Raw genomic sequence first — 14277 nt, forward strand, 5'->3', positions numbered from 1 at the left:
CACTACCATCTAGAAGGAAAAGAGAGCAGATACCTGGGAACACCAACATATGGAGGTTCCCTTCCAAGTGACTCATTATCCTGACTTGGAATATATCGCCGTTCCTTCACTGTGGCTGGGTCAAAATCCTGGAATTCCCTCCCTAACAGCAGTGTGGGTGTACCTCAGGAACTTTAGCAATTCGAGAAGGCAACTCACCATTGCCTTCTGAAGGGAAACTAGGGGTGGGCAATAAATGTTGGCCTGGCCAGCGATCCCTAATCCCGTAAATGAATTTTTAAAAAGCAATGAACTTTTCATGTCTTATTTCAAATATGTAATAACAGCATCCAATCAGCTGACACTAACATATTATCAGTTATAGTTGGAGAGTGCAATAGTGAATTCCGTTCGATAAGTCAAAAGGTAGATGTGAAAGACTGTCCAACTTGAAATTCATAGAGGCTTTGGACACTTGTGCTGCTCAATGTGGTTGCTGCTCCAAACCTTAAAAATATACACATCTTTCATATGACAACTTGAAAAATGATATCTTAATATAACTTTAACTGAGTAAAGGAGGATTCTCTGGAATATTAAATGATGATATCATTTGTCCTTCAGTCTGAACTTTTTTGACCATTTTTATTTACTATGGAAATCCATCTGCTCCTTATATAGTTATTGACAGAAGAATGATGATACTGAATATTTTATTTCAAAAATGAAAGGTAAAAGATAAAGGAGACTTTTTAGTGGGGGTGGGGTTGGGGGGGGGGGGGGGGGGTGGGGGTGAATGGTGTAGTTAGTCCAAATGTGTAGGTCTCCTGTCTAGGAGCAGATTAATTTTGAGGCACATTGAACAGATACAATAAATATAAAACCACAAGGTATATGAAACATGACATCTATCACTTTAACGGCATACATCTGTAAAACACTACTTTTCATGTTGCATTGTCAACAAACTTCCCCTTAAGTCTTTATTTCAACTGATATTGTCAAATGGAATCTTGAACTTATTAGCAAAATATTTTAGATCTTAAAAATAGGCCACAGAAAGCATTATTTGATCCAATCACATTGAGCCACAAAACAGTAATCAGTAACCTTACAATTACTTTTGTTTTAATAAATAGGCTGGAGATAATACAAAAGCTAAGCCTAACTTACCCTTTGGGATTTGGCAGTGTTATTTTATGTTTGTTGGAATGGTAAGAAGTTAGTTGTCAACTAAAGTGTTTTCATCCTGGGATGAAGTATAAAAATCAAACTTGATTACAACAAACTGTTAACGCAGCTCCAGCTGCTATAGCAAACTTTATCCAGTCCTTATAGGAAATCTTAAATTATAGCTAAGACTATAAACACATCGACAGGTTTTACTATGTGCCTTGTGATCATCTTAGCCCTGTTTTAAATTAATTTGTAACTTAAAATCAGAGGGATTCTTTAATGTTAATAAAAATTTGCGGACCCATTTTCACTAATCGTCAAAAAATGTTTTTCTTTCTAGTTGCCTGGAAATGAAATAGTTCGGGCAAGGCAAACATGAGCCCCTGGTAAAAAAAGAAATGTTGTAACCTTGTCTATGCTACTGAAGTTCCATTTTATAATCCACATAAAAAAGGGCAGCACTACTTTAATCATCAAGGTCATTGACAGCAATCATTTCCTGAATGGTTTTAACTTCTAATCACCTGGTATAGGATCGCTGCCAGTTGAAAATGTCATGAATATTGTGAGAGCAAAATGAATCTCTTTTGAAGCTATTGCCTCTGCCACATTTATAAGACATGGAGTTTCCAGCTCCCACACATTTTCTTTTTGAAAAGCTTTTCGTTCTTTCCTCAGTCATGAAGAACTCACTGACAGATTTAAAATACTCTAGTAATACCTCATGACTCCATACAGAGGATCTGTTTTTCAAGAAGCCACAATGACCACCATGTTTAGTTAACAATAGGAAAAAATGGGGATTGGTTTCAAAGAGCTCAAATGGCAGGGTTGCATCTGTTTCCCCTCTGCATGGGTCGTCTTGGCTGCAAATACACAGCACTGGCACTGCAACTTCATCCACATCCCGTAATGGATCATTCTTCTCCCAGTACAAGTCCCAGCATGGGTTGCTCTTCTTTGTTTGACAGAACAATACCTCTTCTATCTCCCTCAGAGTGCGTGTGGCAAACAATTTATCCACGTCAATAATCTCACCCAGCACAGTGGCGTACCTGCGGAGTTGGTAAAATTATTAATAGTTACACTTTGAATTCTATAGTTAATTCCAACTTTATTATTTTATGGCATTGTGAAAAATCTCTAGTTACTCTATTTTCAAGATTTGATGTTTGATTGATAAAATGTCAATTGGATTTAATCCCTCAGTAAAAATGCAGGATGCTGTCTACCACCATGAAAATTGATGGGCCATAAATTAGCTTGATTACAAAAGGGCAAACTACTGCCCTAACTGCAGCCTTCCTTTCCTCTGTAATATTCTTGATGCTGCCTCCCAAATTTGAGCTCCTCTTTTCCACAACTTCACATCTGAATCTCTCCAATCAGGTTTCCTCCCTTGCCACAGCACAGAATCAGTCCTAACTAAAGCAATACATTACCCTTAGTAATTATGGAGAAAATAGATGCCCTCACCTTTTTCAACCTCTCTGCAACACTTGAGATGGTTGGCAATACGATCCTTCTCTGATGCCTCTAGGTCCAGTGGACAGTCTTCGCTTGGGTTTCACACTTACCTATCTAATTATCCACAAAATCTCAAGCATTGATTTCCCTTCCAACACCTCCCTGGTCCCTTCTCTACTTCTCCAACCGTCTATCATTTTTGGCCCCCACCCTAATCTCTGTGCCCATTGCAATAGATTCCACTCCTTCCCCAATCACTGCCTCAGGTTGAACAACGGTTAGCTTGGTGTTCTATTTAACCATGAACTGAACTTCCAAAGCCATATCTTCCATTTCATAGAGACTGCCAACTTCCATTCCTGTATTAGCACATTTGCTATTGCAACCCTCATCCATGCCTTTGTCACTTCTAGATTCAACTATTCTAATGTTATCTGGGTGGACTCCAATCCTTCACTTTCTACATACGTCAACCTATTCAATTTTTTTTATCCATGGCTTATCCCAACCATATTTCAATCACCCAATATCCCTGTATTACAAATCTCCAAGTACTTTTCATTCATCCAACTTTGGCCTCTTGTGCATTTCCCATTCCCTTTCCTGTGTCTTTGTTCTGGAATTTCTTCCCTAAGACTTTACTGCATCATTTTGTTTAAGAACACTTCTTAAAACCAAACTATTTGCCTGTCACCTGTGTTATGGTTCCTTTTTGGGCTTTGTGTTAATTTTTGTCTCGTTACATTCCTGTGAAGCCTTTAACTATGTTTGGGACTTTAAATTATGCTAAAAGTGCTCTATATATGTTGTTAGCTTTTGCATATTCCTAACCTACAATGTCAAACAGTGAAGCCAGACTCTTAGTCACATTATGATTTAAATTAGCGGTCATGTAACCAGAAAAATTGGAGCAAGTGTCGTATTGTATTAACTCCATGTTCCATTGGAAACAAAAGTAGACCGTGGCTGTTTGGTACTTACATTCACACAGAAACTTACCACTTCAACATTTCTCCAACACTTTCATGTGCTGACTACTTAAATCACTAATGGATCTAATAAAGTGGTTACTTGAATTTTGGTCCAGAAAGAATGCAAGTCTCTATCCATGCAGTTACTAGGCTTTATTTGGCTCACTTACCCTGTGTGTTTATATCAAATAAAGTCTAATAAATTGCTAATAATTGCTCGTCACTGAAGTCACAAATAGATTTTGGTTTGAACTAGCTTATTTTTTTCATGTTTTATTTAGAAGTGATTTATATTGCCTTTCTCTGTTTAAACTCTTAAGATTCTTGCATCATCAACATGTTTTAACTTTCATTGTACAAATGGGATAAATGGACCAATTTTCAAGGTCCAGGGAAATGAGTGGAACAAGTGGGTAGCACATAAAAATAGTACTGCATCTGACAGCACAGCCATGTGCTCAGATTTTGTCTGAGACGTTATTTACATCTCCTGGCCATGGACTCCTGTTGGGTACAATGATTGAAACCCAGGAAAAAAAAGTGGAGCAGCAAGCCTTAAAGAGCTGCATGTACTTTAAAGTTTAGGTATATGCTGGGGTATAGGGAGATCCAAAGGAGGAAATTGCAAACTCTGAGCCTGAGTGAAAATTTATCAAGCTCACAAATTGTAAAGAAATATTATGAGGTGCTTCGGTGAATTTACTTATGCCGGCAGAAAATGTTAACTCTTTTAGTAGGAAAAGCAGTGTAAAATAATTCAGATTGCTGGTCAAGAGGGGGGGCTCACATAAGGGTAATCTGTTTCGATCACAGAACCGTTGAGCTGGAGGTAAGGTCTCAAGAGTAGTAGCATGCAATGGCAAGACAGGAGGTGTCTGAAAGAAATGGCAGCACCAACAGTATGCTATGGACTTAGATGCAATGCTGGAAATCATTAACAGGAGGGGGATTGTGATTGCAAACTTTAGCACAGAAGTAAGGGCCAAGATTCACTGGCCTTGTTCGCTGTTGACAGGAATCCCAATGGCCCGTTGAATTGGGCGTCAGGCCTAAAATGGGATTCCTGCTAGGTGTCAAACTGTTGTAATGCACCTGGCCTGCCCTGCCATCCCTGGACAGGTTCCCATAAATATGCAAAACTGCTAATATACTTGTTATTAACAGGCTGGAAGCCCAATTCTCTGCCTTCACATGATATGCCCACTTCCCCAGAGACATGAAGGCGTGATTTGGTGCAGGTTCTGGAAAGCGGGGATCTGGTGCCATGGAATCTGAGGGGGGAGGGTGGGCAAGGAGGTAAGTGCCCTTTTAAACTTTATTATGGGTGAACAGGGGGGTTGTGGAAATCACCTGTGAGTAGGGGCGGTTTGTGCTGGTGAGAAGTGGGGGACCCCTTGGGACAGGGATGCCTTGGATGAACTATTTCATGGTGCAGTTAAACACCAGCAACACACTCAATCCAGTACGTTTCCTACAACAATCCATTTGTAATGTGACCTTGCCCTTGCTTCATCTAATGAGCCATAGCTGTTGTGTCTCCTCTCTGAACTCCTTTCCCTCACTGGGCTTGTCACTTTCATTAGGGTTCTCTCTTTCAGGTTTCACTGAACCCAAGCTGCTCACACACCTCTTTAATCTCCCTTCATTGATTGCCCCACAGCAGATGAGAGAGAAGCATAGCCGAGGTCACTAAACACAAGGATCACATGCACCAGTAGTAGCTGAAAGCTGTGTTGCCAAACAGCCATGTTACTCAAAGACTTCATTGTTCATATTATCAGTCAACGCTTCATGATGCCTTATGCACTCTCACTCTGCCCCGCAGCAACTCACTCTGCCTTCACCCTTTTCCCACTGGATCACTTTTTATAATATCAGATCTTCCTGCAGGTCACAACAGCGTTATGATAGGACTCTCATTTTAAACACTGGTACATCAGCAAAGGCACGCATCTCTGGGTTTCGTTAAGCTAAAGTCAGTGACACTAGTTCAGTTTTTCAGAAGGAGCCATATGCCCAACCAGAAGTTACATCAGCTCCACACAAACAGTTGCCACAGCTCACACAAGAAGGCACAAGAGTCCCTCATTGAGGGGTTTTAGTGTAAACTCTATATCCTCGAAGGGACTGGGGGTGGGGGGGTTGGTGGGGACCATAGTAGTCTGCCATTTGATCTGAAAATGGCGGACTACACCATGGCATTGCAACGGTTTGGAGTGCAGCAACTACCCAGGAGGAAGGTGATGTGATGGTCACTCCAGATCATACACCTGGCATCCTTCTTCACCTCTGAGAGTACCTGTGCCCTCTCACATTCCTGCTAGCCCAAAGCCTCTGAACAACTGTTCATTATCCTCACTAAATTAGCTAGTTCCCCAGACGCTAAATCGAGGTGTGGCTCAGGGGAAGAGATAGTCACAGGCAAGGCCATGGGGCTCGTGGCCATGGAACCAATATGGGGTGTCCACTTGCACCAGAACATGATGCACTCTATAACTGGTGAAGTGAAGGGAGGGATTAGCCAGCCCAACATCTATGGTTGATAATGAAGGACCTTGAGGTATGTCTATGGTCATGCAAGCTAGATGGTGTGGGCAGAAGCTCCTCAAGCCTGCACTGAGTGGTGGAAATGTTGAGGGTTGGTCAGCCTTCATTCACTGGACCACAGTGGGATTAGGGAGGACTTGAGGGGTGAAGGATGGATGACCTTGCTGACAATCTCTCTCTCTCTCTCCTTTCCACCTCCTCACAGATTGATGATGAATATTGGTCTACAGTGAAGCCAGCTTGCATTATTCCTGCTGATTGCTGCTGAGGCAGATTGATGGTGACAAGAAAACTAGGGCCAACCCAGGCTTGATCCAGCACCACATGAGCCGGCACCCAAATGTCCTGCCGCATAGGCTCAGGTGGCACCCGACAATCAGGTTGAGGAGGGGGAAAAGAAGACATTGACATTGTAAGCCACGTGTCTACTGGAGGCACTGGTCTTATCAAGAGCTGTCGAACAGCATGTGCCACTGAAGATTGAAGGGACCTGTACCAGGTCAGCAGAAAGCCACGATAAAAGCTATAAAGAAAAGTAAGATGGATTATGAGAGTAAACTAGCTCAGAATATAAAAACAGATAGCAAACGTTTCTACAAATATATAAAATGAAAAAGAGTGGCAAAGTAAACATTGGTCCTTTAGAGGACGAGAAGCGGGATGTAATAACTGGAAATGAGAAAATGGCTGAGGCATTGAACAATGTCGGTCTTCACAGTGGAAGACACAAATAACATGCCAAAAATTGATGACAGGAAGGTTATGGCAGGTGAGAACCTAGAAACTATCATTATTACGAAAGAGGTAGTGTTGGGCAAGTTAATGGGGCTAAAGGTAGACAAGTCTCCTGGTCCTGATGGAATGCATCCCAGGATACTAAAAGAGATGGCGGGAGAAATAGCAAATGCACTAGTGGTAATTTACCAAAATTCACTGGACTCTGGGGTGGTTCCCGCAGATTGGAAAACAGTAAATGTGACGCCACTGTTTAAAAAAGGAGGTAGACAAAAGGCAGGTAACTATAGGCCTGTTAGCTTAACTTCTGTAGTAGGGAAAATGCTTCAATCTATCATCAAGGAGAAATAGCGAGACAACTGGATATAAATTGTCCCATTGGTAAGACGCGGCATGGGTTCATGAAGGGAAGGTCAAGTTTGACTAATTTGGTGGAATTCTTTGAGAACATTACATGTGCTGTGGACAATGGGGAACCTGTGGATGTGGTGTATCTGGATTTCCAGAAGGCATTTGACAAGGTGCCACACCAAAGACTGCTACATAAGATAAAGGTGCACGGTGTTACTGGTAATGTATTAGTATGGATAGAAGATTGGTTAACTAACAGAAAGCAAAGAGTGAGGGTAAGTGGGTGTTTTTCTGGTTGGCAATCAGTGACTAGTGGTGTGCCTCAGGGATCAGTGTTGGGACCACAATTGTTTACGATTTACATAGATGATTCGGAGTTGGGGACCAAGTGCAGTGTGTCAAAATTCGTAGATGACACTAAGATGGGTGGAAGAGCAAAGTGGAGGACGCTGAAAGTCTGCAAAGTGAGTGGGCGAGGGTCTGCCAGATGGAGTACAATGTTGGTAAATGTGACGTCATCCATTTTGGTAGGAATAACAGCAAAATGGACTATTATTTAAATGGTAAAAAATTGCAGCATGCTGCTGTGCAGAGGGACCTGGGTGTCCTTGTGCAGGAATCTCAAGGAGTTGGTTTGCAGATGCAGCAGGTAATTAAGAAGGCAAATGGAATTTTGTCCTTTATTGCTAGAGGGATGGAGTTTAAAAAGTGAGATTATGTTGCAGCTGTATAAGGTGCTGGTGAGGCCACACCTGGAGTACTGTGTACAGTTTTGGTCTCCTTACTTGAGAAAGGCTATACTGGCACTGGAGGGGGTGCAGAGGAGATCCACTAGGTTGATTCCGGAGTTGAAAGGGTTGGCTTATGAGGAGAGACTGAGTAGACTGGGGCTATACTCATTGGAATTCAGAAGAATGAGGGGCGATCTTATAGAAACATATAAGATTATGAAGGGAATAGATAAGATAGAAGCAGGGAAGTTGTTTCCACTGGCGGGTGAAACTAGAACTAGGGGGCATGGCTTCAAAATAAGGGGAAGCAGATTTAGGACTGAGTTGAACTTCTTCACACAAAGGGTTGTGAATCTGTAGAATTCCCTGCCCAGTGAAGTAGTTGAGGCTACCTCATTGAATGTTTTTAAGGCAAGGATAGATACATTTTTGAACTGTAAGGGAATTAAGGGTTATGGTGAGCTGGCGGGTGAGTGGAGCTGAGTCCACAAAAAGATCAGCCATGATCTTATTGAATGGCGGAGCAGGCTTGAAGGGCCAGATGGCCTACTCCTGCTCCTAGTTCTTCTGTTCTTATTCTGGCAGGGTTTAGACTAGCTCCCCACGTTTGGGGAACCTGGAGACCCTGCCGGAATGAAGGGGGGCAATCGGGGCCCCCTGGGGATCGGGTGGTGGCGGGTGGTGCTCCCTGTGCATGGGTACCCTGGCAGTGCAAGCCTGTGCCCCTGGCACTGCCCAAGGGGCAAAGTGCCCATGCCCAGGGGGCACCTTGGAACTGCCCACTGGGCATCAGGCAGTGCCAAGGGAGCAAGGCCTATTGTGGGCGGGGCCTATGGACGATTGGTGGGGGTGGGGGGTCCCGCTGCCACTCTGCAGACAAGATCAGTCTAGGATGGAGGGAAGGCAGCGATTGGGGCGGGCTCATGGGGGGGGGGTGGTCTGCCGGGGGGGGGGGTCTGGCACCAGGGTCAGTGGGGGGATCACCACTGCTGGGGGGAGGGGGTGGGCTGGACATCGGGGTGCCCCAGGGCGAAGGAGTCAGGGCTGGCCTGGGAATTGTTGTGGGGGCTGTGATTGGGCCATGAGGGGGGGGGGGCAGGGGGGGCAGCACTGCGGGGGTCCTGGGCTGGCCTGCGATTGAGCTGGCCATGAAAAATGGGGAGTCTGACAGATCGGGGCCACTGCGCATGCGCAGAGTTCCAGAACTATCAGACACCGGTCCCTGCCCCCCTGGGTTTTTTATGATATTCACGACTGGGATCTCTGCAGTGCACAGAGTGCGGAGATTCGGGTGAGAAGCTGAACTGACAAAACATTCGGGATCTAGAACAGTTTTCCCGCCAATTCAGTGCTTTTGGAGAATCACGGCCATGGTTTCCACCCCTTCCCATCAACCTTTTCCCCTGTCCCATGACCAGTACTCACCCCCCCCCCCCACCCCCCAAAGGCCAACTTGACATCACACCAGGGTGATGGGTCTGGGTTTAGCAGTGTCAGTGGGCTTCTTTGCAAGGCAGGAGGGCGATAACCACTCACTGTGAACAAAGCTGTGGTGTGCCTCAGATCCCGAGAAAGTCTGACTCCTGTCTTTCTGATGACAGCGCACTGACCTCCTGCCTCATTCCTGAGTGTGTGATGGGGGCACTTTATTATCAGCCAAATATGGGAGTGGGGGAAGGTGGGGAAAAAGGGAGCAAGGTTTGGCCTCATAGATTAATGATGCTGTGATACCAGGATGTCCCAGACTGTTGCGCTCATGGCCTCCCACTTCTGGGTGAGACTGGAGGGCCTGTGAGAAGATTGTCTCTTCTCTTCACCTTGACTATGAAGGTTTGTGACAAGGTGATGGGGATTGTTGTGTGGAGGAATAACGGAGAGGCTGGTAGTTTGGGTGTTTGAGTGTTGCAAGGGTTAATGTGAAATGCTGGAGGTTAGGGACAGGAGTGGTGCCAGGGGCAGACAGGTGGGTACTCACCCTTGCAATTCAGAGGAGGTCATTCGTCGTCTTGTAGCATGGAAGTCCAGTCGTTCTGGTGATGCTGCGAGTGCTGGCCATCTCTACAACCATATACTAGGCTTCCAACACTATGGGGGTGATTCTCCCAGCCTGCTACGCTATTTTTGTTGTGCAGTGGGCTGGGTGACTCGAACAGAGGCCGTTTTGCGGGCTCCCCACTGGGTGCCACTGCCTCTGCGCATCTCCATCAGCCAAATTTCCTGCGTCGTCAGCTCCATGTAGTGGAGAGTTGTTCACAGAGTGTGGGAGATTCATTTTGAAACTCCCGCTGAAAAAAACAGCGGAATTTACTCTGGTTTTTGTGCGAATTTGAAACTTAGAATTATTTTGGGAGAATCGCGCTCGCCATTTTGGTAGGTAGTCTCCTGCCAACACTTGGAAAGAGGGTGGCCCTCCTCTCCTTCATGGTGCCCGGCATCCAGTCCACATCTGAATCCAGGAATCTTGGAGTAGCTCATGTGGCAGCCATGTTGCTGCCTGGAATGAGAGTGGGTGCTGAAGGGACCGTTTATATGCAGCTCCTGCATGTAGAGGACTAACAGGTGATTCCTGACTCCAGCGAATCAGCTTCCTGTGGAGCCGGGAAGTCAGCATGACTCACATGGAGGGAGTGCTGGCCCATTTGAATAGGTTGAATAGAGCCTGTTCAGCGCTGCTGATAATTCAACCGATTTGGGTGAATTATGCCCAAAATGTTTATGCCCAAGATATCCTGTCATGCACCGTTCATTGTCTGGTGACATACCATTTTGTTTTAGATGCCCTCTCCTCCCCAGGTGTAATGCTTGCAAAGCAATGACACATATTAACCTTTACTCAATCTTACAACAAAGGAAAAAGGATTGTGCAAGTATTTTGGGGCATCCTGATACTGCAAATACTCATGAAAATGTATTGTATCTGCAGGAAAAAGAGGCATTTAACAGAAGATGGATCATAGTTATCTGAAAGAGAGCCTACAACTGTTTAAGAAGTGACCTCATCCATAGGTCAATAGAACTCCAATAAGACGGGTGTTCCACATAGAACAATAATTATGAGACACTGTCTGCTTCTACTTTACATAATTCTTTATTCAGTAACAATCACTCTTCATGTAACTGATTGGGTAGACTCACCTGCTGAGCCAGGTTTTTTGGTAAAGGAGTAGGAACCAGTGATAAAGCCATGGAGATCCTGTTTCAAACCATTCTTGATACCTGAAGACAGGGGAGATGCAGGCTGCAGATGTCACATAACTGGAGGATCCACATTCACCAAGATAAGAGAGCAAAAGCCCAGCTCCTGTGCTCTCACTTACAGTGAACAGCCTGGCATTTGGATGCTTGTATCGAATGTATCTAACTGCTTCTCTCAGATCAGATGGGTCACCAAACTGTTGCAGCTTTAGTGTAGTTAAAAGACTTCCATTGTGGCACCTTCTATTAAAAATCACTGGACGATAGCCACAATCCATGGCAGAGGCACAAAGCTTCAAAGACAAAGTAAAGAACAGTCAGTTTAAAACAATAATAGTTAGGTCGAGAGTCAACAAAGATATGGATACAGTTTCAACATGGTGGGATGCTCAGCTCAGGTCAAATACAACACCAAAGTTGCAAGCAGCCTGGTTCAGCCTCAGGCAGTTTCCAGGGTCAGTTGCCAGTTTCAGTGGCTAGGGGCAGAGATTGTTGTGGAGCCAAAGTCAATGGGATGGATCTTATGGGCCCTTGCCAGTCATGTTTTCGGCAGGGGGGGGGCACTCAAAATATAATGGATGGCTAACTCATCCCTTTCTGTTCACCCTTTCCCTGACCTGGTTCCCATAATATGGGAATGCCCACTAACTAAGGCACCTACTAGCTTGCCTGCCCCTAGGGCTATTGAGGGCTTCAAGTGGCCAATTATTAAGTGGTTACGATCTGTACATCCTTGCATTAAATCCAACCCAATGGGTTTGGTCTTGTAATACAAAGTTGAAGGAAATTTCTGCTCATTCAGTACTGGATGTCAGACATACAGTCTGATAATTTAGAGATAATCTAATAATATAGCATATTAGTTTTGTTAGTGTTCTTTATTGATGAATGGAAATACATTACAGGTAAATAATTACAGAGAACTGCTGTGAACTCAACATTTCATTGGTTACGTGTATCAATCAATACTTGTTGCTTTGATTTTTAAAAAACATACATTTTAGAGTTTGCCTTAATTAGATGGTTTCAAGGGTTTAACAAATATGCTACTTCTACTTTGTACACAAGGAAAAATCTTAGTTGAAATGAGCTCTCCTACACTTTCCTCACATGACATATTTCCAATTAATATTCTTCTCTGCCTGTTGTGTTATGTAGGAGTCATTAGACTGATTTGTACTGCAAAAACAGTAGGATTCATTCAATTTTTACCACTCAATTGCTGCAATCGTGTGATTGCTGTGTTGAAAATGCATAAGGGCAAAAACAAATTATCAAGTAGATTACAAAGTTATTATCAGTAGAAACTATTTAATTTATCATCATTTTTAATATAGTCATTGATAATTCAATCCTAAACTATGGATCAATTTAAATAAAGGAACAAAGGAGTGAAGGAGCAGAAGGTTAATTTTCCAAAGATCGCAGTTGGCCTTTGGAGTAGCATTTTGAAGGTGATAGAGAGGACTGACTTCTTACAGTGCTTGAATTTTGTCTAATTACTGATGGGTTTCCTCCCACAGTCCAAAGATGTGCAGGTTAGGTGGATTGGCCATGCTAAATTACCCCTCAGTTTCACAAAGATGTATAGGTTAGGTAGATTGGTCACGGTTACAGTGATAGGGCAGAAGGGGGTGGACCTGGATAAGATACTCTTTTGGAGAGTTGATGCAGACTCGATGGGCCAGATAGTCTCCTTCTGCACTGTAGGGATTCTGTGGTTCTATCGATTGGACCTCGTGAGGATAACTTTATCATCTTTGTGAGATTTTGTGGTATGGGAACATTTTGACGTCAATTCCCAATCGGCTCTCCATTTTTGTTTTTCCTTGGAGGTTTAAAAGAGGAGCAGGAAGAGTAGAGATTTAGGTTCAAGTTCATTAAGAAGTGGGGTGTGCAAATATGACCCTGACAGTATTTTCTCAGTTTACAAATCCTTAAAAGAGTACAACAGATTTATATAACAAAAATAGTTGCAATAAAACTGTTTGCACTCTTTTGAATTTGTGAAAAATTGTTATACTCACACTACAACATCACCCTTGTTTCATTGCAGTGATATACAGCAGAGCATGAAATATACACATATATAAAAACAGAGAATATGAATTGTAAATTAATATGGTGTCATGTTGTTTGCACCTTTAATGGATTGTTACCCTATAGTTTGTATTAGTAAGGAAATGATATTGGGGAAATTGATGGGAATGAAGGCCAATAAATCCCCAGGGACTGATAATCTAAGGGCAGGATCTTGAGTCATCTGAGTTTCTCTCCATCTGCGAGATCGCTGCAGGGGCTCAAGATCTGGCAGAAATTGTAAATCTCACTGGTGACGTAATCAGGTTCATACCAATAATAGGCATGAAAATGATTTCAATACATTTGAATAAATTTAAATCTGATTAAAGATCCCCCTCACCAGACTTTCTCCCCTCGCGAGATTTTCATACCTCGCCAACGTGATGCCATCCAGACATAAACCTGTCGAGTTGATCCTTCTGGTGGCACAAAAGTCACTGGCTGGAATGTTATCACCGAATATCAAGGGTGTGGGGGATGATAGGCCCAATTGAGATAGGTCATCCTAATAAAGTAAAGGATTTTCCTATCCTGCTGCAGTGAATGGAAATTTAGCTGGGCACCAAGTTCTCTGACCTCGCTGCTGCAGGAGCATGGTATAAATGGCCGGTAAGATAGCACCCATTATATCCCCCAGGAGAGAGGGACATGGCAAAGCAGTGCCCCAATGCAGCAGTGCCAACTTGTGCCGGGGCAGGCCTTAAGGGGAGCCTCACATGTGGGGACTCATCTATTGGGGTGGTAGGGGAAGAAGACACAGGCAGCGATGTTGGCTAGGACAGTGTCAGCTTGGATTTATGAAAAGGAAATAATGCTTGACAAATCTACTGGGATTCTTCAAGGATGTAACTGGTAGAGTTAATGAGGGGAAGCCAGTGGATGTGGTTTATTTGGACTTTCAGAAGGCTTTTGACAAAGTCCCACATAATGTCAAATTAAAGTGCATGTGGTTGGGGATGGACAGAAAACCGGTTGTCAGACAGGAAACAAAGAGTAGAAATAAACAAGTCTTCCTCCAAGTGGCAGGCAGGGTACCACAGGGA

The 14277-nt window shown here is 43.7% G+C and overlaps 1 protein-coding gene across 1 annotated transcript in view; it reads right to left on the bottom strand.

Annotated features, from left to right (window-relative positions):
* Positions 1-590: 590 nt before the first annotated feature.
* LOC144501911 (protein ABHD15-like) overlaps positions 591-14277 on the bottom strand; it is a 49154-nt gene continuing 35467 nt past the window's right edge. The window contains exons 2-3 of the mRNA XM_078225946.1: positions 11093-11445; positions 591-2210 (exon numbers count right to left, since the gene is read on the bottom strand). Coding sequence (XP_078082072.1) covers positions 1676-2210; positions 11093-11445 — 888 coding nt within the window. The 3' untranslated portion in view covers positions 591-1675. The remainder of the gene's footprint in view (positions 2211-11092; positions 11446-14277) is intronic.

This window comes from Mustelus asterias, chromosome 12 (assembly GCF_964213995.1).
Source record: "Mustelus asterias chromosome 12, sMusAst1.hap1.1, whole genome shotgun sequence".
Lineage (NCBI taxonomy): Eukaryota > Metazoa > Chordata > Chondrichthyes > Carcharhiniformes > Triakidae > Mustelus > Mustelus asterias.